Here is a 27,095-nt window from a genome sequence, read left to right as displayed (position 1 = left end):
GGGCTGAGGGAGGGCGGCGGCAGCAATACTTACACACATAAATTAACATGCCCCACATTCTCTCTGCCCACTGAATGAACTAATCCTAGTTTTTTGCCCTCGCCTGTGGGTCACGTGCCATTATCATGAAGGTATAACTAAACTTTAGGAACCCTTTTTATTAGAATGTGGTTGTATTAAAGACCATCCAATTAGTAGGCCCTTAAATAGTTTATACAGAAGCTCACTGTACAATAGAAAATTGAGGTAAGTAAAAAGTTAAAATCATTCATAATCCTATCACTTACACATAATTATAGCTCATCTCATTTCAATGTATTTTCCTCCAAACTTTTCAGTGCCTGGGTCTCTTTCCCCCTCCTCTCTCCCTATTCTCTTAGTAGCATACTGCGACCACTGCAAGTCATTTCCTGGAGCTTCAGCATCTCTTGGTGAGACGGATGCAGCAGGTCCCGGTGTTTGCTTGCAGTGAGCCTGGGTGGTTGAGGCATGGGTGCAGCATGGCAGAGACCACTCCTAGCTCCCCTTCTCACTCCGGTCATCGTGCTCTTGTGTTTACTAGGGAATAATACACCGATCAACCCCACAGACTCCTTCCCGCCTCTTCTCTCTATGTGTCCTATTTTTCCTCTTGTCACTGAGGCTTTGTGTTCTGCCCATGGGCCAGCACGACCTTCCACCCCCTTCTTCCCTTGATCAATTCCTCTTCATCCTTCATGACCCAGAGCGGTGATCAACATCCATGGGAAACATTCCCTGATCCTTGCAGACTCTTAGTCATGCTCCCCTCTGCTCCCTTCAAACCTCCATTTCAGGACTATGGCTCGCAGTGGTGCGCATTTCCGTGGTTGCTGCCCTTGCCCCAGGACAGGGGCTGCTTCTTCATCTCTACGTCCCCTAAGATACATGAAAGCGTTTCTGTAATGTTTGCAAAATGAATAAATAAACCCCCCAGACCTGTCAGAGTCCCCAGAACTGCTCTTCACAAGCACAGGACCCACTGGCAAGCCCCTGGGCTAGACAGGCTTCTGACCTTGATACCCAGGCACTGGGCTTCCTATGGGGAAGCCGCTCTGTGATTTGGATTTGAGCTTTTTGAGAGGTCTCGAACAATACAGCCAGAAGAGGAAGGAGGCACTTTCAGGTAAGAGAGGAAATGGGCAGTAGAGGAGAAGAGAGGTCTTGGAAATGCTGTTTCTGATGGCCTAGAATCTCATCCTAGACAAAGACTCCCTAGACTCAGGGAACGTGCATTCTCTCAGATGAGATTAGTACCGCTACGTCTTTGTAGAAAAAGACTAGAGCTGCTACGAGACACAGCCTGTGAGGCTGACTGAAGTTAAGACAAAAGAGGTGTTTTTCTTCGTTTCTGTAACTGAGGGCAGCAGTCAATTCTGCAGTCATAATTCTGATACTTGACAATGAGCGGGTCGGAGAGAGGGGAGAGATGGGGGGGGGCTGAAGAAAGAGAAGCGTCTACTGAGTGGCCTGGGAGCGAGCTTCCCAGCGAGCAGATGAGTGCAAACCAACAGAGCCGATTGTTGTTGTGATGACAGATGAGCTTCCTGCAGGGAGAGGCGGAGGGGCAGGGCCAGACCATCGCGCAGATGTAGGGACATTGCTGCTTGGCGGCCGGCTCCGCCGTCCTTGGAGACACCACCAGAGTTCAGTTGGAAAGCTGGGAAGATGGCACCGAGTACTGGCTTCCGTGTCCCGTGTCGTATCAGTGGAGTAGGATTATTTTTAGCTAAAAACAATTATACTAGGATGTCAGAGTTGAGTTCTCCTCTGTGATTTTGGCCCGCTCTGCAGTCATTATGGCTAGATGTGCTTACAGAAACATGCATTTTTCCATCATGTTCTTTAGAAAATTAGAGGAGACACCTGACTGCTAATCTGTATCAGGGAGTGAAATTTCTGGCACCTTGTAAGCCTCACAGAGAGGTGAGACACAGCTTGAACTCCTACATCTGGGGTCTTCGTCAGCACCGAACAGCGTTGTTCTTTGCTTCCTCTGTTCCATGCGCTGGCATCCACCCCTGGCCAGCATGACCTTTACCCTCTCTCTGTGACCAGCTCCTCATCCTTCATGACCCAGTGCAATGGTCAACATGTGTGGCAAAGCTTGCCTGACTTATAGACTCTCCGCGGCGCTCCCTTCCTCCTCTCTCATGGTACTTAGGTCCTGTGAGCATTATGCTATTTTACGGAGCTGGACGCAGGCAGGACCCGTGTGTCACGTGCACATGGCGTGGCTTGTGGCCCAAAGAGGTCCCTGCTACTGACCCCCAAATCATTTGTTCTTGTTCTGGGAGGTAACCCTTACCTTCCACCTCACTTTGCTCTTCTAATAGGACTAAACAGGCCACCTTTGTTTCTACTCAAGCAGCATTTGATGAGACTAGTGGGAGATGCCAGGCAGCCCTCATTCCCCACTGAGCCAGTGCCACCTCGTGGGATTGCACTCGCCCACCTACAAAGGTGGCGGGACAGTTACTGGTCGCCGGCTAGCCCTGCTTCAAAGCTTCCTGTAACCTGGCAGTGAATGAAAGGCACCACCTTCCAACTCAATGACATTTAAGGCAACCACTCATCGGTTCAGGCAGCAAAATAAATTGGTACTCAGCAGCTTCCAGTCTATTTTTCTGGTTAGAGCTATAAATAAAAGAAATGATGGTGCCACTGCTTGTGTGACACCACGCTGTCCCCCCCCCCCAAGCAGTCACGTTTTCTCTCTCACACTGGCTTTGTTCCGGTCCCCCTGAGGAACAGAGTGTTAAGGATTGTATTTGGAGGTTGCCTAGTGCTGTGTCTGTATTTGAATCTTACACAAATAAATATAATAAACGAGCGTGTATACATTTCCATTGCCTATCCAACCCCTACTGAATTTGTAATTCATTCATAGGAAAATATTTTCCACTAACTATCCTAACTCCTCCAATATTCTTATTTAGTTCCTTTTATTGATGGGACTAGGTTGCATCACTCAGTGGTGACATTTAAATGACAGTTTCTACTGTAACCCGGAGTAATGACCTTGTGAAGTGTGGTGTATGGGGGTGCTTATCTGGTAATTTATGTATCTCATAAATACTAGTTGTGATGTCTAAAGAGAACTCAAAGGGCAAGAAGTACTTTTTACCACACAAACGATTGTGAAATAGAACATTTTTAGAAGCATGTTCTGATACTTATTTGCCCCACGATTCCCCGAAATTCCTTCCCTTCGAAGCCATAAGCATTCTAAGCATTCCACCCCCCCCACCCCAATACTCAAACATTAAAAATAAAAACAAAACATTGTTCCTGTTCTCCTTCCCAACCCCAAGGCACTGATGTCTGTACAAACACGAACGGGAGGGGGAGAAAAGGAATCGGTCAAATCAAATGATCTTCACCGCTTTCAAATGAAACCTGCTGTAATCAGTATGCTCGCACATTCTGTCTGACTCCCAGACTTTTTAAACAGTACATCATTATTCCTTCCGTTTCGGCCAAAGCTAAGCCTTTGCCGGCCCCAAACCGGCTCTACAGAGCGGCTCTTGCCAGGTTGACTTCCCTGGCTCTGGCAAGAGGCTGCTCCCCGGCTCTGCTCGAAATTAATAAGGCCAATCAGAAGTGCACAAAGCCTGCATGACCAATCACTCTCCAGGCGTTTGCCATCTCCTCTGCGGTCAGATAAATCACGTTAAAGCTATTACACCAATGACCATAAATAGGGGGCCTGGCGGTGCGTCCCTCCCGAGGACACAGCGGGCTGAGCTGATGGGGGGCGGGGCGGGGAGGGCCGGCCCGAGCAGCCCGAGCTGGACGCGCGCCCCCAGCTGCTGACACGGGCTGCGCGGGGCTGGCCTCGATCCCCCAGGTGCGGGGACTCCATCTGCGCCGCTCCGCCGGGCTATTTACAGCCGAGGTTAGGCCGGTGATTGCTGGCATGGGAAACTCATTTCTCAGCCTGGCTTTTATTTACACTCTTATTAGGGAGCCCTTCACTCAGGGCGGAATGGCAGCGAGTGGCTGCGGCGCGCGCTTGGCCCCGGGCCAGGCAGCCGGAGGGGCGGCGGGTGAGCGGCGGCGGCGGCCCGGGAGCGCGGGAAGCCCGGCGTTTGGACCACCGTGCGGGAGCCCGGTGTCTCTGTGGCGGGACCTGCCCTTGCCCGCTGCGCGCTTGGTAAATGTCGAACAGGAGAGCACAAGAGCGATGTGCTTTGACCTCCATCTAAAACCTCCTCCTCCGGCCCCTCTGCACCCGCCGAAGCCTCCCTCCCCCCCGCATCCGTGGGGGTGGACTCAGCAGTAACGACTCCGGAGGGGGGAAACCTGCCGCTGTTCTTGCCGTTGGCAGCGCCTAAACCCCGAGCAGGCCCTGCGTGTGTGCGTGTGAGCCTGCATGTCCCGAAAGCCCTCCAGCAGCCTCCACATCTGGGGCTCCCCGCCATGCGTATTCATGCCCAGGCCAGTAAAACCCAGCCCCGCGGCCTGGAGACCGTCAGCTGTGTTCTTGAAGGCTGACCAAGCTTGAGAACTCCCATAAAATGAAGACTGGGCCGGCTCCGAGTCCTGGAAGGAGGACTTGAGGACATTCCAGGCAGTGTTTTTTTTTTCCCTAAAAGGGACAAAGGACAGAAGAGGAAGTTTTGCTGGGGGGACGGTTTCTACAGCCCTTCCCTTTGCTGTTCAGGGTGTGATTTGTTTCCGGGGATCCCACCCACTCCCTTTCCTGGTGTCCTCAGTCGCTGGAGCAGTGGATTATCACCTTACTCCTTTTGTTCTGCAGGTGGCCCCTCTTGGTTTAACGTGTTCTCCCTTCTTCCTCTATCCTTCTCCCATCTGATGACATCACTCTTCCCCCTTCCCTCCCTTTCTTCCCAGAACGGAGTGGGTTCCTCTTCTGCCCTCCTGACCCTCATTTCTATCACTTCCCTCAGAAATGCCCCTTTTCTCTTTCCTGGTAGCTCAGGACACACTCTATTGGGCTAGGGTGGCACTGGGGAGAGTGAAGACATCAGAGCAATAATAATTAACCCGCCATACTCCCCCACAGCCCACCAGGACTGCAGTCCAGCCAGGGGCAATATTATGGGGCTGAATTGTGACGCCCAAAATTTATTTGTTGAAGCCTGCTGGAACATTCCTGTGGCCCTCTGTCCTCCTCCATGACTTGGAAACTCTCCCTGAGGATGGCTTTGACCGGGCACAACTTTTCTTTCTGTTATGTTCCAGGTGATCTTGTTTTTTTTGAGATAAGAACCTACCAAGTGCTGAAATTTCTCTACTAAAAGAGCTTTATTTTTGCCCCTTCTAATTAATTTTCAGTTTTGTTCTCTGTGGGGCACAGGACACCCATCTAAATTTGAATTTCAGATAAACAGCAAATAAGGAGATAGGTATTAACGAATTAAACACTCAAGGCCACTGCATTGTTGGATTTAGGCTCCCTTAAGCTTGAATTCTTTGGGTTTTGTTCTGTGAAAAAAATGTCATTTTATTACTCTTCTTATTGCTGAGCCCAGAGGCAAAGGTCAAGTAGATCATCGAAAAATGCCCTGTTAGTACGTGAAACGGTCTTCTTATTTCAGGTCAACCGAGCCCATAAAGAGAGCTGTCAACAGCTGTAATATTGACACCACGGCGGCAAATGGTTCTCCGTCCCGACACTTCAGGTTTTGTAATAAATAGTGCAGCTGGGCCCCCTGGTAAAAGATTTACCTTTTACCATTTTATGACAGGTCAGTGCTCAAGAATGTAGGATCTGTTTTAAGCACAGTTCTAGTTCAAGAGGAATTTGAACATAATTTTGTTCTGTTGTTCCAGACGCTGGGTATCTGTTCTTCTTCAACTATTAATTGGCATGTATGGAGAACTTCATAGACAGTGAGGTACTGTGGCTAATACCCTTGGGTAGCGTGCTATTCTTTCTGCTTGGGTAAGGGCCTTCTGTTTGAGCCTGGTACACGCTTTCCTCCTGAAAAGAACCCTGGGCCAAGAGAAGCCTTTACAGTAAGTGCGAAGGAGATGCCGGTACAGAGCTCCAGCGGAGTAAGAGTCAAAGTCAGAGTGAGAGGGAAGTAAAACGCCTGTGACAGAAACACGTTTTATAGAAAATGATGTTGGCGGGTCCGCAGACAACATGGCGTGATGGCTCAGTGCAAAGGTCAGGAATGGAGATGTGATGTGGAAGGGCTTTGTTAAAAACGCCATCTGAATAAGCGCGTACATGATGGAAGTTTTGCAACTACTGCTTATCTGATGAGAAGTTCTAGAAACTGGTACAGCGAGAGGGAGTGGAATATACAGAATATAAATTTTGGATTTGAAATCCTGGCTTCAGTGCTCCTTGGCTCTTGTGTCCTTGGGCAACTACTTAACCTACCTGAACTTTTATTTCTTCACCTACAGAGATGCTTCTGGAATAGTAGGATAAGGACTTTGGAAATTCCCCTCTGCTGCACAATCACAATGTACTAAAGAGAACACTGGTAAAATTGTTAAAATCATCTTTTTCAAAACTCTGGAAATTAACTAAAGGATCACAACAATCCAGGGAGTGTTTTTTTTTTTTTTTAAAGATTTTATTTATTTATTTGCTAGAGAGAGAGAACGAAAGACAGAGAGCATGAGAGGGAGGAGGGTCAGAGGGAGAAGCAGACTCCCTGCTGAGCAGGGAGCCTGATGTGGGACTCGATCCCGGGACTCCAGGATCACGACCCGAGCCGAAGGCAGTCACTTAACCGACTGAGCCACCCAGGCGCCCAATCCAGGGAGTGTTTATTCAAGAAAAAACAGCTGAATCTCAGTAAGAACAGGGAGCTTTGTGGCATTTTAAACTTCACCAGTTTCCTTACCCTCACTCCAGATATGTGGTAGCCCTGAACACCAACAGCCTCACAACCAGAGTAGCTCTGAGACCCAAAAGACTACCAGCCAATGGAGGGGACAGAATGGGTTTGTAGCTCCCCCAAAAGCCACAGCCCCAGAGCATTGCCACAACTCGACCTGTCTGGCGGTTTCCTGGAAAGACCCCATTCTCAGGGCTTGTCTTAACTTGACCAGTTCTATGTGAATGGTTCTATCCCCACTGCATTAGTTAAAAACAATCAGCAACAACTGTTTAATATCATAGCTGTGTAAGGCAGTCATAGCAGTGGAGGCTAACAAAAGACTGACCCAAAGTTTTAACTGAAAAAGTTAAAACTGGTAAATGAGCTGTCCAAAGAGGGCACTGAAAAGCTTCAGCGTATTACTGGAGATCTAGAAGTCCTTGCACATGTGCAGGTCAGTGCACACGCCCAGGAGATCTGACTAGGCCTACTCTCTATCTCTGGCTGACTGGAAGGCTCTGCAAAAGCAAAAGAGTAAAGGCTAAAGTAGAGTTGTCTGTTACTTTCCAGAGCATTGAATGTGTGCTCCAAGTTTGATGAAAAACATTAACCTACATATCCAAGAAGTTCAGTGAACTCCAAGTAAGATAAACTCAAAGAGATCACAGGTAGACACAACACAGTCAACTTCTTGAAAGCAGCAAGAGAAAGGTAACACCTCACAAGGGATCGTCAGCAAGTTTAATGTCCCAACAGAAACCATGCAGGCCAGGTGGTAGGATGACATGTTTGAAGTGCCAAAAGAAAAAAAAACCACACACAAAAAAACAAAAAAACCACACACACACACAAAAAAAAAACCCTATTAGCCAGGAACTTGATAGCCAGCAAAACTGTTCTTCAAAAAATAAGAGAAATTAAGACATTTCCAGATAAACAGAAAATTTGTCACAAACACACCTATTTTACATGAAATACTAAAGAGAATCTTTTAGACTGAAATAAAAGGATACTAGATAGTAACTTGAATTCACATGAATAAAGAACACCAGTAAAAATAAATATGAGAATTATAAAAGACAGTATAAATGTATTTTTGTTTACACCTCTTCTATATATATATATATATATATATATTTTGTATAGCAATTGATCTGGTATTAATCTAAACTAGATTGCTTTAAGATGCTAATGGTAACCTTTAGGAAAACCACTAAGAAAATAACTTTAAAAATATAGTTGAGAAACAACAAAGGAATTAAAATAGTGTACTACAAATTATTTAATGCAAAAGAAGGCAATAATGAAAGAATAGAGGAACAAAAAAGACATAGACATGTAGAAAATAAATAATAAAATGGTAGACATGAGTCCTACCTTAACAGTAATTACATTAAATGTATATGAATTAAACAATCCAGTCAAAAAGCAGAGAGTGCCACAATGAATTTATAAACATGGTGTAACGGGGGCACCTGGGTGGCTCAGTTGGTTAAGCATCTGATTTTGGCTTGGGTCATGATCTTGGGGTTCTGGGATCGAGCCCCATGTTGGGCTCCCTGCTCAGTGGGGAGTCTGCTTGTCCCTCCCTTTCTTTCTGTCCCTCTCTCAAATAAATGAATAAAGTCTTCAAAAAAAATTAAAATAGGGCTCCTGGGTGGCTCAGTTTGTTGGGCGGCTGCCTTCGGCTCGGGTCATGATCCTGGACTCCCGGGATCGAGTCCCGCATCAGGCTCCCTGCTCGGTGGGGAGTCTGCTTCTCCTTCTGACCCTACCCCCTCTTGTGCTCTCTCTTTCACTCTCTCTCTCTCTCTCAAATAAAATAAAATTAAAAAAAAAAAATTAAAATAAACATGGTATAACTACATTTTCTCTGTAACAGACAGGCTCACAATAAGGATGGAAAAAGATGTACTATGCAAGAAGCAAGCAGATAAGAGCTATACAAATATCAAACCAAATATACTTTAGAATTGTTACCAGAGGGGTGTCTGGATGGCTCAGTTGGTTAAACGTCCAATTCTTTTGATTTCGGCTCAGGTCATGATCTCAGGGTCGTGAGTTCGAGCCACACAGAGGCTCCATGCTCAGTGGGGAGTCTGCTGGAGGTTCTCTCTCTCCCTCTCTTCCCTCCCCCTGCTCATTCAGTCTCTCTCTCTCTCTAATAAATACATCTTTAAAAAAATAGTTACCAGAGACAAGGGAGGACATTTCATAATGATAAAAGGGTCAATCCAACAGGAAAAGATAATTATTAAATATATGTACCTAACAACAGAGCCCCAGAATACACAAAGCAAAAACTAATAAAATTAAAGAGGGAAGCAGACAGTTCAACAGTAATAGCTGGAGACTTTAATAGCCCACGTTAAATAATAGATAGAACCACCAGGCAGAAGATCAACAATGAAACAGAAAATTTGAACAATGGATAAACTAACGAGATCTAATAGACGGCTAAAGAACACAGCCGACAGCAGCTGAACATACATTCTTCTCATGCACACCTGGAACATTCGCCAGGAAAGACTACAGTGATCCCCTGCTTTTCCAAAGTTTGTTTCAAGCCATTTCACTTATTGTGAAAGGCCTCCTGTCTTTGCTAACTGAATGAAAGCCAAAGAGGATTTTCACTTTTGCAAAGAAAAGGTGAAAACAGTGCTCAGCACGGGCGTTGCAGCAACAGAGGACGCGCGCGCTCTGAACAACACGAGCGGCACCGCCGCGCTCCTTCCCCTGGAACCACACTCGGCCATCTCGGCATCCAGCTGCCGAAGTTCTCAAATGTGGCTGTGAGCATCTGTTTGCAGCTTGATTTATTTTGTGCATCCATTAGCAAGATGTATCATAAAGTATCAGAAAAGCCTATAAGAGGTCTGGGAATGCTCAAAATTTTTTTGGTATAAATTGATGCTAATTGCTTCTTCACTTTATGTCATTTCAGCTCACAAAAGGTTTCACGGGAACACTCCATTTTTGGATAGGGGGGAAACCTGTTTATATTAGGTCAAAACCTCAGGAAATTTTAAAGGACTGAAATCACATAAAGTATATTTTCTATCACAAATGGGTGAAATTATTTCCTCGTTTGTAAAATGTGATACTGTTTAACTGAGAGGGGGATAAAAGAAATCAGATCTCAGGTACCTAGCACAGGGCCTAATAAATAGTAAGAATATAATACATAGATGGTGTTTTATTTTTATCTCATACTAAAGCATGGTAAATCATAGGTTAGCTTCCTCCTTAAAAATAAAAAAAAATGTCTAACTGCCTTCAATTGGTGGCAGATTATATAATTGATGGTGTCTTGTATTGAAGAAATACAGCGTCACAACCCTGATGCTTCTCCCACCATCGTGGCTGAAAGCTGAATATAAAACTGTCTTAGCAGTAAGCAACTGGAGCATTTCTAAATTATCCTGTTTGTAACTAAAGAAGATAAATGATTATTGATCTACCTGGTTTTTCTTAATGATAGTCTATTACTGTTCATTAATATGTGCAACATTTTCATTCATTTCATACCAGAGAAGATCAGACTGTATTTTCATGAGTTAATTCTTCTGATCAAGACAAAAAGTTTGAATTTTTACCACTTTAGCCCAGAACCTAGTTTGGTCTATGGCTACTTTTATGCAACAAAGCAGAGCTGAGTAGTTGTGACAGAGTCCAAACGGCCCATCAAGTCTAAAATATTTATTATCTGGCCTTTTGCAGAAAAAGTTCGCTGAACCCTAACCTAAGAACTAAATAATTCTTGGGTGGGCTGGTAGATGATATTCTAGGAAAGACACTTTGAAAAGGCATGCAATCATCCTTTTATTTCCAAGTCTGCATAACTTTCTTCAACATGGTCAATCCTGTCTCATTCTGAGTGCCCATCAACTTCCCCCCACTCAGTGTTTGAAGCAATTCCCAGATATACATTGTAACATCATCTGTAAATAATCGAGTCTATTTGAATTGTATTTTAAGACACATAACACTAATAATGATAGCACTTATCTTTTTTGAAAGTATGAGCGCAACCACACTGTTAATTTTCAAATTCTACTCTGCATCTGGTAGATTGGCCAGATGTCCCCTGATTTATATTAGGGCTTCCCGGAGTTGGAACTTTCATTATTTTACCTAGGACAATGAGAATAGAGATTTCATAGTTCTCCAGAATCTCACCCGCAACTTTTGGTCTCACTGACCCAACTTAGCAAAAGAAGTAATCTCAAATTCAGAACTGCTAAGACTACTGTTTTCAGGTTCCACAATTCCTTTGTTTAAATCAGAGATGTCTGGTTACTGACATAAACTAGTAGTGCTAAAAGGATGTGAGATGGCTTGGTTTGGGACATTTTGCTATCATGACTTCACTTTTCTTTCATCCTCATGTCAAACATTTCCCTGGACCCCACTCTCACCTCACAACAGTGTCTTCTGAATGAGTTTATCTACATTTACCTTTTTGGTGACTGTATTTGTAAATTAAAATTTTAAAAAATGGTAAAAGACAAAGTACAGATTTATATTCCGCTTTTAGAGAAGTGCTGCCCTCCAGGGCTGCATTCAGACCTTCCAAAGCCCTGTCCATGTCCCCTTGGACCAGCAAATGATCAGATCTGGTGTGTGGAAGGCAATCAAAGAGCACCCTGCCCCCACCTCCTGCTCATTCACACTCTGAATCTCTTGCAGGCAGCTTAAGTGGAATCAATAAAGCAAAAGAGGTTAGCTGGCTGGAAAATCTCTTCAGAAGTGAAAGACAAGACACTAAAAATGTAGAGATGTACTGAGAGCGGCAGTCTTTTCAGGGCTCTAATGATAGAAAAAGCAATTAAAAAGGCAAACTAATTGCTAGGATATATAACCCACCCTTTGGCCTGACATTTAATTGAAGGGAAATACTGGGATGGCAACAACTTTGAAGTATTTTGTACATGGGGATTTTTAAATGATGGGAATTAAAAAAAAATCCCCATACACATACAATTTAAAAACTGTCTTGTTTTCCCCCCGATATAACTTACCACTCTCAAGCAACGGTCTGGGGAGTGAAAGAAGCACTTGACTCTCCCAAAGGTCACAAATGGTGCATCATGGGATGGTCCTATCATTAAGTGAGGGGTTAAAGACCTTCCTTTCCCCCTTGTAGGCTCATAGCCCCAGTAGTCCTCATCTTCCTGGCTTAGTAATGATCACTGTAAGCTGCGCGAAGCAGCAAAAACATAGATGTGGAGAACTCTTGCTGGGACCCCAGTACAACCATCAGAATCTCCACATCACTGCTGGAAGTTGGTTTCCCTCATTTCAGTCACTCTACCAGGTCCCATGTGGAGGATTATTTCCCATGTTACAAATGTATTTTCTCAATGCCATTTTCTTCTCTGTTTAATTTACCCCAAATTCCTCACAGCCAGATTCTCTATACCTTGTTTTAGTTATCTATCGCTGTGTAATGTAAGTGTTCAAATCTTAAGTGGCTTAAAATACAACCATTTTATTTGCTCATGTTTCTGCGAGTCAGGAATTCAGGCAGGGCTCAGTGTGGATGGCTCCTCTCTGCTTTGTGATGTCTGTGGCCTCAGCTGGAATGGCCTGAACAGCTGAGAGCTGGCTGGGCCTCTCTCTTCTTCATGGTATCACCTGGAGTGACTCAAGAGGGATTTGGGGATGAAACATGGCCTCACTTCCAACGTCTGGGCACTCTGGTTATCTCCCTGGTGGCCTCTCATCACTCAGTAATGTAGTCTGACATTTGCAGTGTGGCTGGCTTCCAAGAGTGAAAGCAGGTGCTATAAGCCCTCTAGAGACCTAAATTTGGAATTCTCAGAATGTCACTTCTGCATTCTATTAATCAAAGCAAGTCACCAGCCAGACCAGATTCAAGGGGTAGGGAAACAAATGCCACCTCATGATGGGAAAAGGAGCACTTGTGAGCAGATTGTAGGAGGCACTGTTGGCGCCATCTTTGGAGACAACCTACCACAGCTTTCAAGAGCTAATCTGATAAAGCTAAACACTGCTCATGAGAGAATGCTAGAAGACTCCTCCATCTTCCACAGAGAAGAAATGTCTTAACCTTCAGGTATCTAATCTTGGGATGGACTCTTAATGACTCTACAATTGAGTGAGGAGGAGGAGGCATCATACACATTAGGGTACAAGTGAAGGGGAAGAAGCTGAGGAGGTTTTACAATAAAACTATTCTGAGTGTTTTCTAACTAATCTGCTCTTCCAGACTAAGCTTCAGATAAGCTATAGCCTACTTTTAGCTTTCTTTTGTGAATCAATACTTAAGTTATTTTTAACATTGTGTTATTTTCTAGATTACTTTTAACTTCCTGGACTCTAGAACTAAGCAGCGTTAGCATTCTTTGCTGTCTTGTCCCATCTGTTAACTTTTCTCTATAAGATGGAACATTTTACTAACACTTCGTAAGTACTTAAAAATGCTTAAGTGACTAAGGAGAGTCTTGACTTTTACAGTCTTCAGCGAGTATATAATCACTGGCCCTCTCAAAAATACCTCCTGGGATGAAGGAATCAGTCAACAAGAGGATATAACACTTAAACAAGTCTTAACAAATTTAAGACTGAAATCATATCAACCATATTTTCTGACTACAATGGTATGAAACTAGAAATTGGATATAAGAAGAAAAGTGGAAAATTCACAAATATGTAGAGATTAAACAACATGCTACTGATCAGTGGGTCAATGAAAAAATCAAAGAGGAAATCAAAAAATATCTTGAGACAAAAGAAAATGGAAATACAACATACCAAAACCTATTGGATGCAGCAAAAGCAGTTCAAGAGGGAGGTTCCTAGCAATAAATGCCTACCTCAAGAAACAAGAAAAATCTCAACATAATTATACAACTCAAGGAATTAGAAAGTAAACAAAGTCCAAAGTTAGTAGAAGGAAGGAAATAACAAAGATCAAAGCAGAAACAAATAAAATAGGGACCAAAAAGATAATAGAAAGATCAATGAAACCAAGAGCTGGTTCTTTGAAAAGATAAACAAAATTGACAAACTAGTAGCTAGACTCACCAAGAAAAAAGTGACCAGGACTCATAAATACAACTGGAAACAAAAGAGGAGACATTACAACTGATACTACAGAAAGGCAAAGGATCATAAGAGACTACTATAAACAATTAAATGCCAACAAATTGGACAACCTAGGAGAAAGATAGGTTCCTAGAAACATACGACCTTCTAAGCCTGAATCATGAAGAAATAGGAAATCTGAACAGACTGATTACAAGGAAGGAGATTGAATCAATAATAAAAAAATCTCCTAACAAACAAAAGTTCAGAACCAGATGGCTTCACGGGTGAATTCTGCCCAAGATTCAAATAAGAATTAATATCAATCCTTCTCAAACTCTTCCATAAAACAGAAGAGGACAGAATACTTCCTAACTAATTTTATGAGGCAAGCACTACCTGACACTAAAACCAAACAAGGATACCACAAGAAAATTACAAGCCAATATCCTTGATAAACATAGATGCAAAAATTCTCAAAAAAAAAAAAAAAAATTAGCAAACCGAATTCAACAATACATTAAAAGGATCTCATGTAGGATTGATTCCAGGGGTACAAGGATGGTTTAACTTCTGCAAACAATGATACATCATATTAACAAAATAAAGGATAAACATATGATCATCTCAGTAGATGCAGAAAAAGCATTTGGCAAAATTCAACATCCCTTTATGATAAAAACTCTCAATGAAGAGGTTATAGAGGGAACGTACCTCAACACAATAAAGGCCATATATGACAAGCCCACAGATAATATCATACTGAGTGGTAAAAAGCTGGAGTCTTTTCTTATAAGACCAGGAATAAGAAAATGATGCATATTCTTGTCATTTTTATTCAGCATAGTATTGGAAGACCTAGCCAGAGCAATTAGGCAAGAAAAAGAAGTAAAAGGCATTCAGTCATAAAGGAAAAGGTAAAACTGTCACTATTTCCAGGTAACATGATATGATAATATAAAAAGTCCCCCAAAGAGTACCCCCCCAAAACTGCTAGAGCTCATAAATGATTTCAGTAAAGTTGCAGGATACAAAAGCAATATACAGAAATCTCTTGCATTTCTACACACTAATAACAAACTATCAGAAAGGGAAATTAAGAAAACTATCCCATTTAAAATTAGATAAAAAAATAATAAGATTCCTAGCAATAAATTTAACCAAGGAGGTAAAAGACTATAAACTGAAAATTATAAGACACTGATGAAAGAGAATATGACACAAAAAAATGGAAAGGTGTACCGTGTTCATGGATTGAAAGAATCAGTATTGTCAAAATGTCCACACTATCTAAAGCATTCTACAGATCCAGTGCAATTTGTCTCAAAATTCTAATGGCATTTTTCATAGCAATAGAACAAATGATCCTAAAATTTGTATGGAACCACAAGACCCCAAACATCCAAAGCAATGTTGAGAAAGAACAAAGCTGGAGGCATCATGCTCCCTGATTTCAAACTATATTACAAAGTTACAGTAATCAAAACAGTATGGTATTTACATAAAGACAGACACATAGATTAATGGAACAGAATAGAGAGCCCAGAAACAAACCCACAAATATATGGTCAATTAATTTATGATAAAGGAGCCAAGGATATACAATGGGGAAAGAACAATCTCTTCAATCAATGGTGTTGAGAAAACTGGACCTCTATTTACACCATACATAAATATTAACTCAAAATGGATTAAAGACTTGAATGTAAGCTAAAACCATAAAACTCCTAAAAGAAAACATAGGCAGTAAGCCCCTTGACATGGGTCTTGGCAATGATTTTTTTGATTTGGCACCAAAAGCAAAGGCATTGACAGACAGCAAAAATAAACAAGTGTGATTACATCAAACTAAAAAGCTTCTATACAGCAAAGGAAACCATCAACAAAATGAAAAAGCAACCTACTGGATGGGAGAAAATATCTGCAAATCATGTATCTGGTAAGAGGTTAATATTCAAAATATATAAAGAACTCCTACAATTCAATAAAAAAAAAAAAACAAAAACCAAAGCAACCCAATTAAAAAAATGGGGAGAAGATCTGAATAGACATTTTTCCAAAGAAAACCTACAAACGGCCAACAGACACGTGAAAAGGTATCCAGCATCACTAGTCATCAGGGAAATGTAAATCAAAACCATAAGATATCACCTCACACTTGTTAGAATGGTTCTTATAAAAAAGATAAGAAATGACAAGTGTTGGCAAGGATGTGGTGAAAAGGAGACGCTGTGCGCTATTGGTGGGACTGTAAATTGCCACAGCCACTATGGAAAACAGTATGGAGATTCATCAAAAAATTAAAAATAGAACTACCATATGATCCAGCAATTCCACTTCTGGGTATTTATCCAAAGAAAACGAAAACACTAACTCAAAAAGACATATGCATCCCCATGATGACTACAACATTATTTACAATATCCAAGATTCGGAAAAACCTAAGTCTCCATCAATGAATGAATGGATAAGGAAAATACACACACACAGAATATTATTCAGTCATAAAAATTAAGGAAATCTTGGGGCGCCTGGGTGGCTCAGTCGTTAAGCAAGCGTCTGCCTTTGGCTCAGGTCATGATCTTAGGGTCCTGGGATCAAGCCCCGCATCGGGCTCCCTGCTCAGCGGGGAGTCTGCTTCTCCCTCTCCCACTCCCCCTGCTTGTGTTCCCTCTCTCGCTGTGTCTCTCTCTGTCAAATAAATAAAATCTTTAAAAAAAAAAAATTAAGGAAATCTTGCCATTTGTGACAATGTGGATGGACCTTAAGGACATTATGATAAGTGAGATAAGAGAAATACCATACGATCTCACTTATGTGTGGAATCTAAAAAATAAATAAAAACAAAAAACATTCACAGGCACAGAGAACAGATTGGTGGTTGGGAGAGGCAGCCGTGAGTGGTGGGAGAAATGAGTGACTGAGGGTCAAAAGATACAAACTTGCAGTTATAAAATAAGTCAGTCATGTGGATGTAATGTACAGCATGGTGACTGTAATTAATAATACTGTGTTGCATATTTGAAAGTTTCTAAGTGAGTGAAAGTTATCACAAGAAAAAAAATACTTTTGTTAATATGAATGTGATGGATGTTAACCAGAATTTCTGTGATGATCATTTTGCAGTATATCCATATATCAAGTCACTATGTTGTACACTGAAAGCTAATGTAATGTTGTATATCAATTACACCTCAAGAAAAAGAAAAAGAAAAAAGAATACCTCTTGGGAGCAATTCTTGGTAGTAATATCCAAGATGTTTCTTCTAGATGCACTGTTGAAATGGATAGCCTTTACTGCTATTCTTGTGTAGGTTTATAGAGTCGGCATCCATTCCCTTTTGATTGTCTTTCAAATCTGTTCACAGTTTGTAACTCCCCGTGAGGCCATGACACTCCCGTCATTCCATTACCTGATATGAAGAAACTTCAAAGCGAATTAAAAGAAATGACACAAACTTTTTTCTAGAGGGGTCCTATATACATATATATAATATTTTATTTTAAAATGTCATTGAGCATATACATTTCTTTAGCTTTTTCCAGGGAACATCGCACCTAAGTTTCAAAACACACAAAATAGACCCCCTTTACTAAACAGTTTTCATTTTGGGGGGTTACAAATTCAAGGTTTCACAATCACAAAGCATAAAGGTACATGGTTCTGAAACCATTTTCAGGCAGATTCCTGTCATTCCCTGTACATCTGGCATTTTTGGAAACCCAGACCTTACAAATGATCTCCACTATGGACCTCCCTGGGTCTCCAGAAGAAACAGAGAAAATGGAAGCGAACAGAAATAAGAGAATTACCTCAGGACTCCCCAAACACAAAATACTATGGAAGGTCCGAAAAGTGGGGGGGCACAAGGTTCTCCTTCAAGTACATCACAGTAGAAAACAACAGCACATTTACAGCCTTATTTGGTCACTGTCTACCTGGTTGCTATGTGAACAAGACTTCATCTAAGACGCAGAGGAAAAATGAAAGCTATTTACACGTAACATTATGGGTTAGAAAGAGCAGTCGTGCCCAGACCGGCACTCAGATCTGACAAAGAGCTGCCATGGTGCTCGCCTGAGAGGCAAGGAGGCTGCTCACGTAGTGTCCTTTGAAAAATCCCAGTGTACGCACCTGCCACATCAGCCACGCCCACCCAGAGTCTGCCCGGCATGGTGGGCGGTGTGTGGTGTGCAGACTCTCAGCCTTCTCTGCAATTGTGAAGTTCTCACAAATCCAAGTTTCTAAAGTAAGATTCTGTCCTGGGGCCAGATACTGTTTTCCTGTTTTCTGAGATCTGGTAAATTTTAGGGTCAGCCTGATTGTTCTTTGCATAGACAATGACTCTTCACTGCTTTCTCCAAGTGTCCCAGAAGCACTAATTTACTGAAGACAGAATCTCATAAAAGTTTAACATATTCCCTCTGAGAACAGTGGTGCTGCTGGGTCACTTAAGGAAAGCTCAGATCCTCAAACTGTGGTGGAAAGAAACCACTGACCGCCCTTGGCCATGTTGAAAACAAATGGATTGGCAGACGAGGAAGGAGGTGCAGTCTAGAGGAGAATCAGAATTTTAAAGATGTGGGAGTCTTTTTCCGTATGTTTCCATGCTAGTGCTCTTGGTAAACCAAAAATCCTGCCCGAATGGCCAAGATCTGAGGCCAAATCTGGGTCCCAAGACTCTCATCCCTGCCCACCAATACCTGCCTACAGCTGTAGTTGTCCCGAGACGGAAGTGAATACTTAGGAGTAAGAAGAAGGTGAGCGCAGCTGACTTCGCACAACCCCATAGAGGTAAGCTGCTAGGAATTAAAAAATCAAACACCCTAAATTCCCCAAAGTTGTGGAAAGGAACTGAAATTGCCACTTTTTGTAGTTTGTCCTAGTCCACAGCCGAGTACTTGGCCTAGCCCGATTTTCCCCTCTCCCTTCCCACCCCAAGAAGGGCAGTTAGGTAAGCAGACCCACCGCAGAACATACCCTCCATCTCTCACTGCTGGCGCTGCTCTCACTGCAGGTGTCGTGAGAACCAAGGTTTGGCTGTCGCCTGGCAAGAAGCTACAAGGTGTGGATGGAGTATGAGTTTGCTCTCTTTAAGGAAAAGACCCGTCGCCAAGTGTTCCGAAGAGCAGGGTCCAGCCCAACAAAGAGATTTAGAACCGAAAGAGCCTTTCATTAGAGGAAGTGGCCATACATACCCCAAGACAACCATAAAGACTTGACTAGGAAATCGAAAGCTTTTTATTAAACAAGACTTCCTCTGAGGCTATTAGGACAAGCAGATTTGGCTATAAGTCAGATGCACGAGATTTCAGAACCACATATAAATACGTTCTTCAGAATTTTGAGTCTGTTGCCTTTTGACCTCTCCAGGAATGCTCCAAGGGCCAACCCTGTTACGTAGACACAGTTGCTGCTCTTGGGATGAGATGGGACGGGGCCTGGGTGAAAAATAAAGCCAAACAGAGTAAGCTCAATTCACAGAGCAATATCAGTGCTGGGAAGATCTGCTATGGGCATTAACACATCACTTTTTCCACATATGATTTATCCACCTCATTTGTAATTTTCCTCCCATCCCCCAAACAGAAAGAGGGCTTGAGCTTTTTAACTAAGATCTTTCCACCAAGGAGGCTTATGACAAGAATTCCTGGATACCTTTCTAACTAAAACCAGCAGGACTAAATGCTCAAGACTTTAGGATAAATTGAAAAAGGGGGTTCCAGAATTTTTCCTGAGACATTTCTTGGCAGTACATGAATTGGTGACTTGAGTAGAGTAGAAGACTATCATGACATCTATGCCCAAAGTTGGACTCTGGTGGCTCAAATAAAAGTAGAAAAGTGCAAGGTAGGACCAACATCAAAGCGCAGGAGAGAAAACAGATGAAAGGCAATGGGAACACGGGAAAGAGGTGATTGCTTGTGAGGAGAGCTTCCCAAAGAAGGCAGTTCAGAGTCCTCCACAAAAAACTTTCTCGTTTTCGGGCGCCTGGGTGGCTCAGTCGTTAAGCGTCTGCCTTCGGCTCAGGTCATGGTCCCAGGGTCCTGGGATCGAGTCCCACATCGGGCTCCCTCCTCGGTGGGAAGCCTGCTTCTCCCTCTCCCACTCCCGCTGCTTGTGTTCCTGCTCTCGCTATCTCTGTCTCTGTCAAATAAATAAATAAAATCTTTCAAAAAAAAAAAAACTTTCTCGTTTTCCCCTTGTACGTGACTTTGAGTCAGGGCAGGGACAGAAGGTGCAACCACACTGTGGGAGATGCCTGCACGTTGTCCCACAGCATCTTATTCTGCCAGAGGAGCAAACGGCTTCCCACAGATTGGTCCCCAAAGAGCCATCTGGGGTTGCTCAAATCTCCTGGAGGAGGAGGCAAGCTGTCAGATGAAGATGACCCCTGACAAGGTAGTAGTCCAATTCTTCCCAGGCAACATTTTGGCAAACAGCTGGTGGGTAAATCCCCAAGTACTTTACCTACCAGACAGGGCATCATTTCCACAGTGTGGAATGAATTCATTCCTGAGTAGAGAGGCTCCAGGCCTTTCCTACTGGAATATCTACAACTCTAGGAAGGTGACGAACTGTCCTGGAGGAAAGGTTCCTCTCGTCTCCTCTCCTCTGGGGAAGGGACCCAGCAAACACGTGAACTGGAACTGGCTCTCCAGCAGTTTTGGGAATCACATCACCAACATTGTTCTTTACTGGGTGGGAAGAATGTTTAAATTACACAAAACTGTCAGGATGGTGATGAAACCACAGGAGGTGTGCAGGAAGAAGACTCAGTAATTGGACATCGCTCTACAAGGTCGTCTGGTGCAGAGCAGTAGTCTGCCCAAGAGATAGAAGTGATTTCTAAAAACCTATTTTGTGATTTCTCTTGATAGAGAAGCAACAGGTAGATTTGGTGTCCACTTCTTCTGCAGCTCTTGTGAGGAACGCCCAGAAGTGGAACTACAATGGGAACTGGGGTTGCAGCTGTTGGGTGGCTGGGGAAGGAATGGGGCACACAGCAGGAGAATGACCAGTCAAGCCAATTCAAATTCACTTTAATCAGATGGCTATTCTGAGTGGGCCTTGCCTGAAGATGAGGGGGAGAGCAGGACTGCTGCTCCCTGACAGTACACGGATACGTACTGATGTGGAGTGGCCTTGGGGACAGTCATAGCCCATGGAACCTGGATCCAAAATGGAGGAATGGTCTTCATATGAGGTATGGTGACCTGACTGATACATGGAGCTTCCTGTTCTGATCTCTTCAACACTGCTTTACGTATGTCCCCATGGCACAGCAGGTGGGGAGGGCCAACCATTCCAGAAATGAAAACCTGGATTCTCAGAGAAATCTCAAGCCACAAAAGGGGGACCCTTGAAAACAACTGAGGAACTGTTGGTCCAAAGAAACACCCATATTTTCATGAAAACACACTGATTTGGTGAGAAAATGCAACTCAGGAACAAACTGTTACACAACAAAGACAGTACTCTGTCAGCCAGGGCACCGCTCCAGAAGGCTGCCTGGGTGGTGTGGGCTACAGGATATGGGGACGGCCTGGGCTGGACTTTGACACACAAATTCCTCAGCAAGGAGCTGGAAAGTCCCAGGCCTGTTTTATGAAAGGGAAACAATTAAGATTCAAGGAATATCGAAAAGAAAAAATCCCTGCCTCACCCCACCATAACCATGAAAGAATGAAGAGAGAGACAGACAGACAGACACACACACACAGATGGTGTTCCCTGAAATAAATCTCAGGCTTACTAGGAGGTGGGGGCTTACACTTTCTGAGGCATGATCCCCAACTTTCCAATGCAGCACTTTTAACCCGTAGAGAAGCTGGCAGCTTGACAGGCCGAAGAGTCTTCTGCCAGTTACACCTGAAAATGGCTGCCCAGCTACTCCAAATAAATATGTGTGTGCCCAAAATAGGCAATGGCCACCCAGGAGGCCTATTAAAGGAACCAAAAGAAACACAACACTCAGTAGCAGCCTTTATGTTTTGCTCTTGTTGAGTATCCAGACCTGTTACTGAAGAGGAAACTGAAATCTAAGGGTCCCCCAGAAGTACAGCCAGAGGCCTTTCAGCAGCAAACTCCCCACCTGGGCTGGGAAGAGGTTGCATCCCCTGGAACTCTGCGGGGGCACGTCCCAGTCCCGCCCTGCTAAGAGGTATCCCAGCTTTCTCCCCTGCTGTCCTCCCGATGCCCCGGGCTGTTTTCATGAAAGTTTGTTCCCATGTATTAAAGGAATGACATATACAGAAATGTCGTCTCCTGAGCCCAGTCGGTCATTAGATATCCGCCATCCTCTGTCCTTCAGGACACCACGGGCACGCATCACCAGGTCCTGAGCTGCCAATGTGTACCTGTGTAGGGAGAAGCAGGAATGAGACCATCAGTGTGGCATCAGGCGGAATCTGGAGTCGAGAAAGCCTGGGAAAGAGGCATCACTACAGCTGTGTCAGCAGTTTTCAAATACCCCTAAAGTCTCCAGAAGTCTAGGCAAGGGGCGCCTGGTGGCTCAGACGGTTAAGCATCTGCCTTCGGCTCAGGTCATGATCTCTAGGTCCTGGATCGAGCCCCACGTTGGGCTCCCTGCTCAGCGGGGAGTCTGCTTCTCCCTCTCCCTCTGCCTCTCCCCCTTCTCATGCTCACTCTCTCTCTGTGTATCTCTCTGTCTCAAATGAATAAATAAAATCTTAAAGTCTAGGCCATCTTTTCCCAAAATGTGGGATGCCTAACGTGAGATTATTCTTTTAAGTGGATGGACAAGGCACCACATACATTAAATAACCTCCTAAATTATTCTGCTGTTGAGTCCTTTGAGGTTTTTGGTGATGTCAAGGAGACAGTCTCCGTTTGGTGTGAATCTGTCTTTAATATGGATCTGCTTGGGCTCATAGCTTTGCTTGGCAAACCATGCCTCACTGAAAAAGTACTTGGGAATCATAAGAGCTTTGGTTTTCAGTGTTTATTTTCTGGACCACATTCTTTTTTAGGACAAAGGATAGTCATTTTCCATTTATGGTAGGGGTCAATCTTTTAAAATAAAATTGTTTTTAAAAAGTGAGTTGATTTAAATAAAAACATCAATAGTACATGTAGCATTGGAATACAGTAAAAATGTGAAGGTGTTTTTGGGAAAGGACTGATAAACCTTCGTGTGAATGAGCTATTCACCCACCCTTATCAATGCCATTCTCTCCTCTCGATCAACGTAGGTACAGTGGGGGGTCCACCAAGAATTAGAAAATAAGATTGCTCATAGAGATTTAAACTCGAGGAAAAAGAATGGCTACATTATTAGTCAATGGAAAATATTAATATCTAAAGACCAGTGTAGGAGGGGATTTTGGTGGGTGTAGGCCTGGGTTGGCCTTGAAGCATTAAAAAAAAAAAAAAACGAGACAAAACATTGGCAGGTGTCTATCCAAATACTGATCAGAGCACAGAGAGTCTTAGCTGACAGACTTCAAAGAGATTTAGTTCCGCTGGTACAACCATATTTAGTGTGGATGAATTACTCTCTCAGCCTATGCCATTAAACATGATTCACCGTTAACTCTGATTTCACATTCACCAAATAACCTGATTATGATCTGGCTCGTGTACGCCTGCCTACAGGGAAGGAATGAGCCAGGCATTGTACTTTAGGAATATCAGTCAGTTATATTTCTCCATATAAATGTCAACTGGCATTTCAGTTTCCAGATCAGTTTTGTAAGCTTGTTTAGGGTGAGCCCAGCTCTGACAATGAATCTGTTCTTTGTATGTTGATTAAACCAGTTTCTGAGCCTGAAAAGCTAAAAGCTAGACTCTGATAAATCACCAAGATAATAAATGTCACCCTATAAGGAAGGCTTCTTGGAAGGCTTTAATGACAGACCTTTAACAACAGACCACCCTGATATTACTAGTGGTTTTTCCCTACTTTGGAATGTCTCTGCCTTGCCCTCAGGACTGTGATTTTATGGAATTCAGAACCCCAGAAGGCTCTTCTATTTCTTCTGTTAAGACCCTTGATGGATTTACTGAGTCTCATATTAAAGGAGACCGGCAAAAAAATTAATTAATTAATTAAATAAAAATGAGAGACTAGTGTCTAGCCCATCATCACAATATTTAAGACTAAGGTCTGCAGCAAATGATCTCAGGATTAAGAGTCCAGGACATAAAGTCTTTGAGACTCAAGTCTCCTTGCAGCCCAGGCAGGAGAGGACTGCAGGACACACTCTAGGTGGCAGAGGAGAGGCTGTTTGAGTTAATACAAAATAAATGCCTTTCCTCCTGGAGGGTGGGTGGTGGGTGGGGAGGAGAGACACCTTCTTTTTCTATCTGTATGGAGAGAATTATCAGCTTTGAGGCAGAAATGTCTTCAGTAGCACTTGAGGGAAGATGCAGCCAGTTAGCCCTTCTGGAGGGTTCTCCTGTTGAGATCAGGAAATAAACAGAAAAGAGTCCAGAGAGGCCTTTGGCTCAAGGGCCAAATAAATGTCCCCAAATCCACATACTGCAGCTTATACTATATTCAGAAGAGTCTCTCAGATGCTCACCCCAGATTACTCTTGGGTTTATATTAAACTGTATATCTGAGAAAGAACCATGCCGGGAAAGGCTACCAACAATATCGGAGTGATGTTTATTATCCTGGTGATTGACCAGGGTCCAGACTTTAGCCTTTCAAGTTAAGAAACCTGGCTGAGTCAATACCGAGTAGATTCATCTGTCAGGGCTGAACACACCCTAACCCAGCTCAAAAGCATGCTAGACAGAGAAAATTGTAGCAAGTCATGATAAAAGGTGGCTGACGGTAAAAGAAAGATGCTCCAAGATGTCAAAAAGCAGAGAAAAGAACTCAAGAGGCCAGCTCTCTGTGGCTAGTCTAGGGAGAGGCGAACTGTCCTGTGGGGCAACGATGGCGAGAGATCAAAATGAAGTCACAAAGGATGATCACCCTTAGTTCAAGGCAAGAGACCACCCTGATATTGTCACTGCTGGTGACTCTGGGTATTTAAAAATGGTCAAAATTAGCAGTGGTATTTTAAAAAGCAGCATTAGGTCACCTAGAAAAGATGGTTACCCAGGAAACTCATTTCCCTGAGGGCTCTAGATAATTAAGGTTTTATTCTTAAAAATGGTTATTGCCTATTCCAAGATCACTTCCCTCGAGCCTGAATTTCTCTTTACCATCCATTCTGTCTTCCCTTAGGTGCTGAACTTGAGAGAGAAATCCATTTTTGCTTCTTCAGTTTCTTCCCTTTTTCCTCCTTAATCTCTTACCAGTAGGCCCACTACCTCACTCATCTGGCCTCTTACACCTTGACCTAAAAGCTTCTTCTCAGTACTCGTTCAGCTCAACCTTGCTCCAGCACAGATACCACTGACTATCTTCTTTGCCTTTGATGTCTCCTGTCTTCCTGAATTCTTTTTTGGGCGGGGGTTGGGGGGTGGAGTGGGTAGGGGGGACAGCTTCCACTCCACTCCACACTCCCCAGTTCTCCTGCGTCTGGGCTTCCATGACACATGACACAAGCTCTTCTCTCTGATGCTCCTTAAGTTCCTTGGGAGGCCACAGTTAAGACTTAAGAAATCAATAAATATTAACCTATTAACAAGGTAGGACTTGCCCATCTATCATCCTGAGTTAATGCGATCCCCAGTCTCTTAGGCAAGAAAAGATGGTCATTTTCAATGCCACCTCCTCACCCTGATATTTTTCAAAGATAAAATCCACAAGATTGAGTAGGACTTCTAAACTTTGTATTTTAAAGTGTATTTCATTAGTGGTACATGGCTAATTAAAATAAAATCTAATCTCATAGTTACTAAGATGTAAGCTGTACTTATTGTAAAAACTGATACACTGGAGCTTATTTCTGCCATCACTAATACATATAAATATATATAAAACTTCCTGTGTGTTTTCTGATTATGTTTTTCTTCATTCTTGCTTTCTGAAATCAGGTTGATTGCTTTAACACCTTTTCCCTCCCTCTACTGGTTTAGAAGTGATTTTCTTTCATTTTAGCACTTATGCTTAAGTTTTTAACACAAAGGTTAATCAGTACTTATGTCCTCCTTCAGAAAATAAAAGGATCTTAGAATGCCTTCTATCATCTTTCATGTTACTGCCAGGTAGTTGAATTTCATCCTTTTTTTAAAGCCTCTATTAGTCATTATCATTTACAATCCATACTTAGGTAAATAAACCAACATACTAACTTCTGTGGTTTTTGAAATCCATTCCTTCCTTCTGGATCTGATTTTTTTTTTTTTTTCTGTTGAAGTCCATTTTTAGAAATTCTTTCAACAATGGTCTGTGAGGGATTAAACTCACCTAGTCTTTGGACCACAAAAATCTTTTATTTTTGCTTTTAATCTTGCATGATAGCTTTATTGGGTATAGAATTCTGGATTGACCATTACTTTTCCCTCAGCAGTTTAGAGATAATATTTCATTTATTGTGACTTCTCTTGTTGGGAAGACATTTCTTTATAAGGAAATATGTTCTCATTGGTAGGTTTTTAAGTTTTTACTGTTATCGATGGTATGAAGTTACACCAAGACATAACAATGAGGATTCATTTTTATCTATCATGGTTGAAAATCTGTTTTACTCCTTCAAATGAGAAGATATTTCTTTGAATCTGGAAAGTGTTCAACTGTGAACTTTTTGAATATTGCTTGCCCTCTATTTTTTTAATATTTTCTTCTATTAGACCTTCCCCACTTTGCCTTCCAGATTTCCACTTATTTCCTGTTTTCTTTTTTCTGATTTCTATAAATTCACTAATTCCTGTTTTAGTGGTTTACTTTTCAATCCATTCAGTATAGTTAACTCTTCAACAACATGGAGGTTAAGGGACAACAATCACCACACAGTCAAAAATCCAAGTATAACTTTTGACTCTCCGAAAACTTAACTACTAATAGCCTATTGTTGCCCAGACACCTTACTGATGACATAAACAGTTAATACATATTTGGTATGTTATACTTATTATATATACTGTATTCTTACAATAAAGTAAGCTATAGAAAATATTATTAAAAAAATCGTAAGAGAAAACATATTTGCAGTACTTTTTCAAAAAAATCCATGTATAGGGGCGCCTGGGTGGCTCAGTTGTTAAGCATCTGCCTTTGGCTCAGGTCATGATCCCAGGGTCCTGGGATTGAGCCCCACATTGGGCTCCCTGCTTGGCAGGAAGCCTGCTTCTCCATC

At 42.7% G+C, this 27,095-nt stretch overlaps 1 protein-coding gene across 1 annotated transcript in view; it reads right to left on the bottom strand.

Annotated features, from left to right (window-relative positions):
• Nucleotides 1–19,992: 19,992 nt before the first annotated feature.
• Nucleotides 19,993–27,095, bottom strand: part of PPM1H (protein phosphatase, Mg2+/Mn2+ dependent 1H) — a 241,993-nt gene continuing 234,890 nt past the window's right edge. Inside the window, exon 10 of the mRNA XM_032420592.1 lies at nucleotides 19,993–22,235. Coding sequence (XP_032276483.1) covers nucleotides 22,088–22,235 — 148 coding nt within the window. The 3' untranslated portion in view covers nucleotides 19,993–22,087. The remainder of the gene's footprint in view (nucleotides 22,236–27,095) is intronic.

This window comes from Phoca vitulina, unplaced genomic scaffold (assembly GCF_004348235.1).
Source record: "Phoca vitulina isolate PV1807 unplaced genomic scaffold, GSC_HSeal_1.0 scaffold23, whole genome shotgun sequence".
NCBI lineage: Eukaryota > Metazoa > Chordata > Mammalia > Carnivora > Phocidae > Phoca > Phoca vitulina.
Note: the sequence above shows the minus strand (reverse complement) of the source record. Positions and strands in the feature narration are given on the sequence as shown.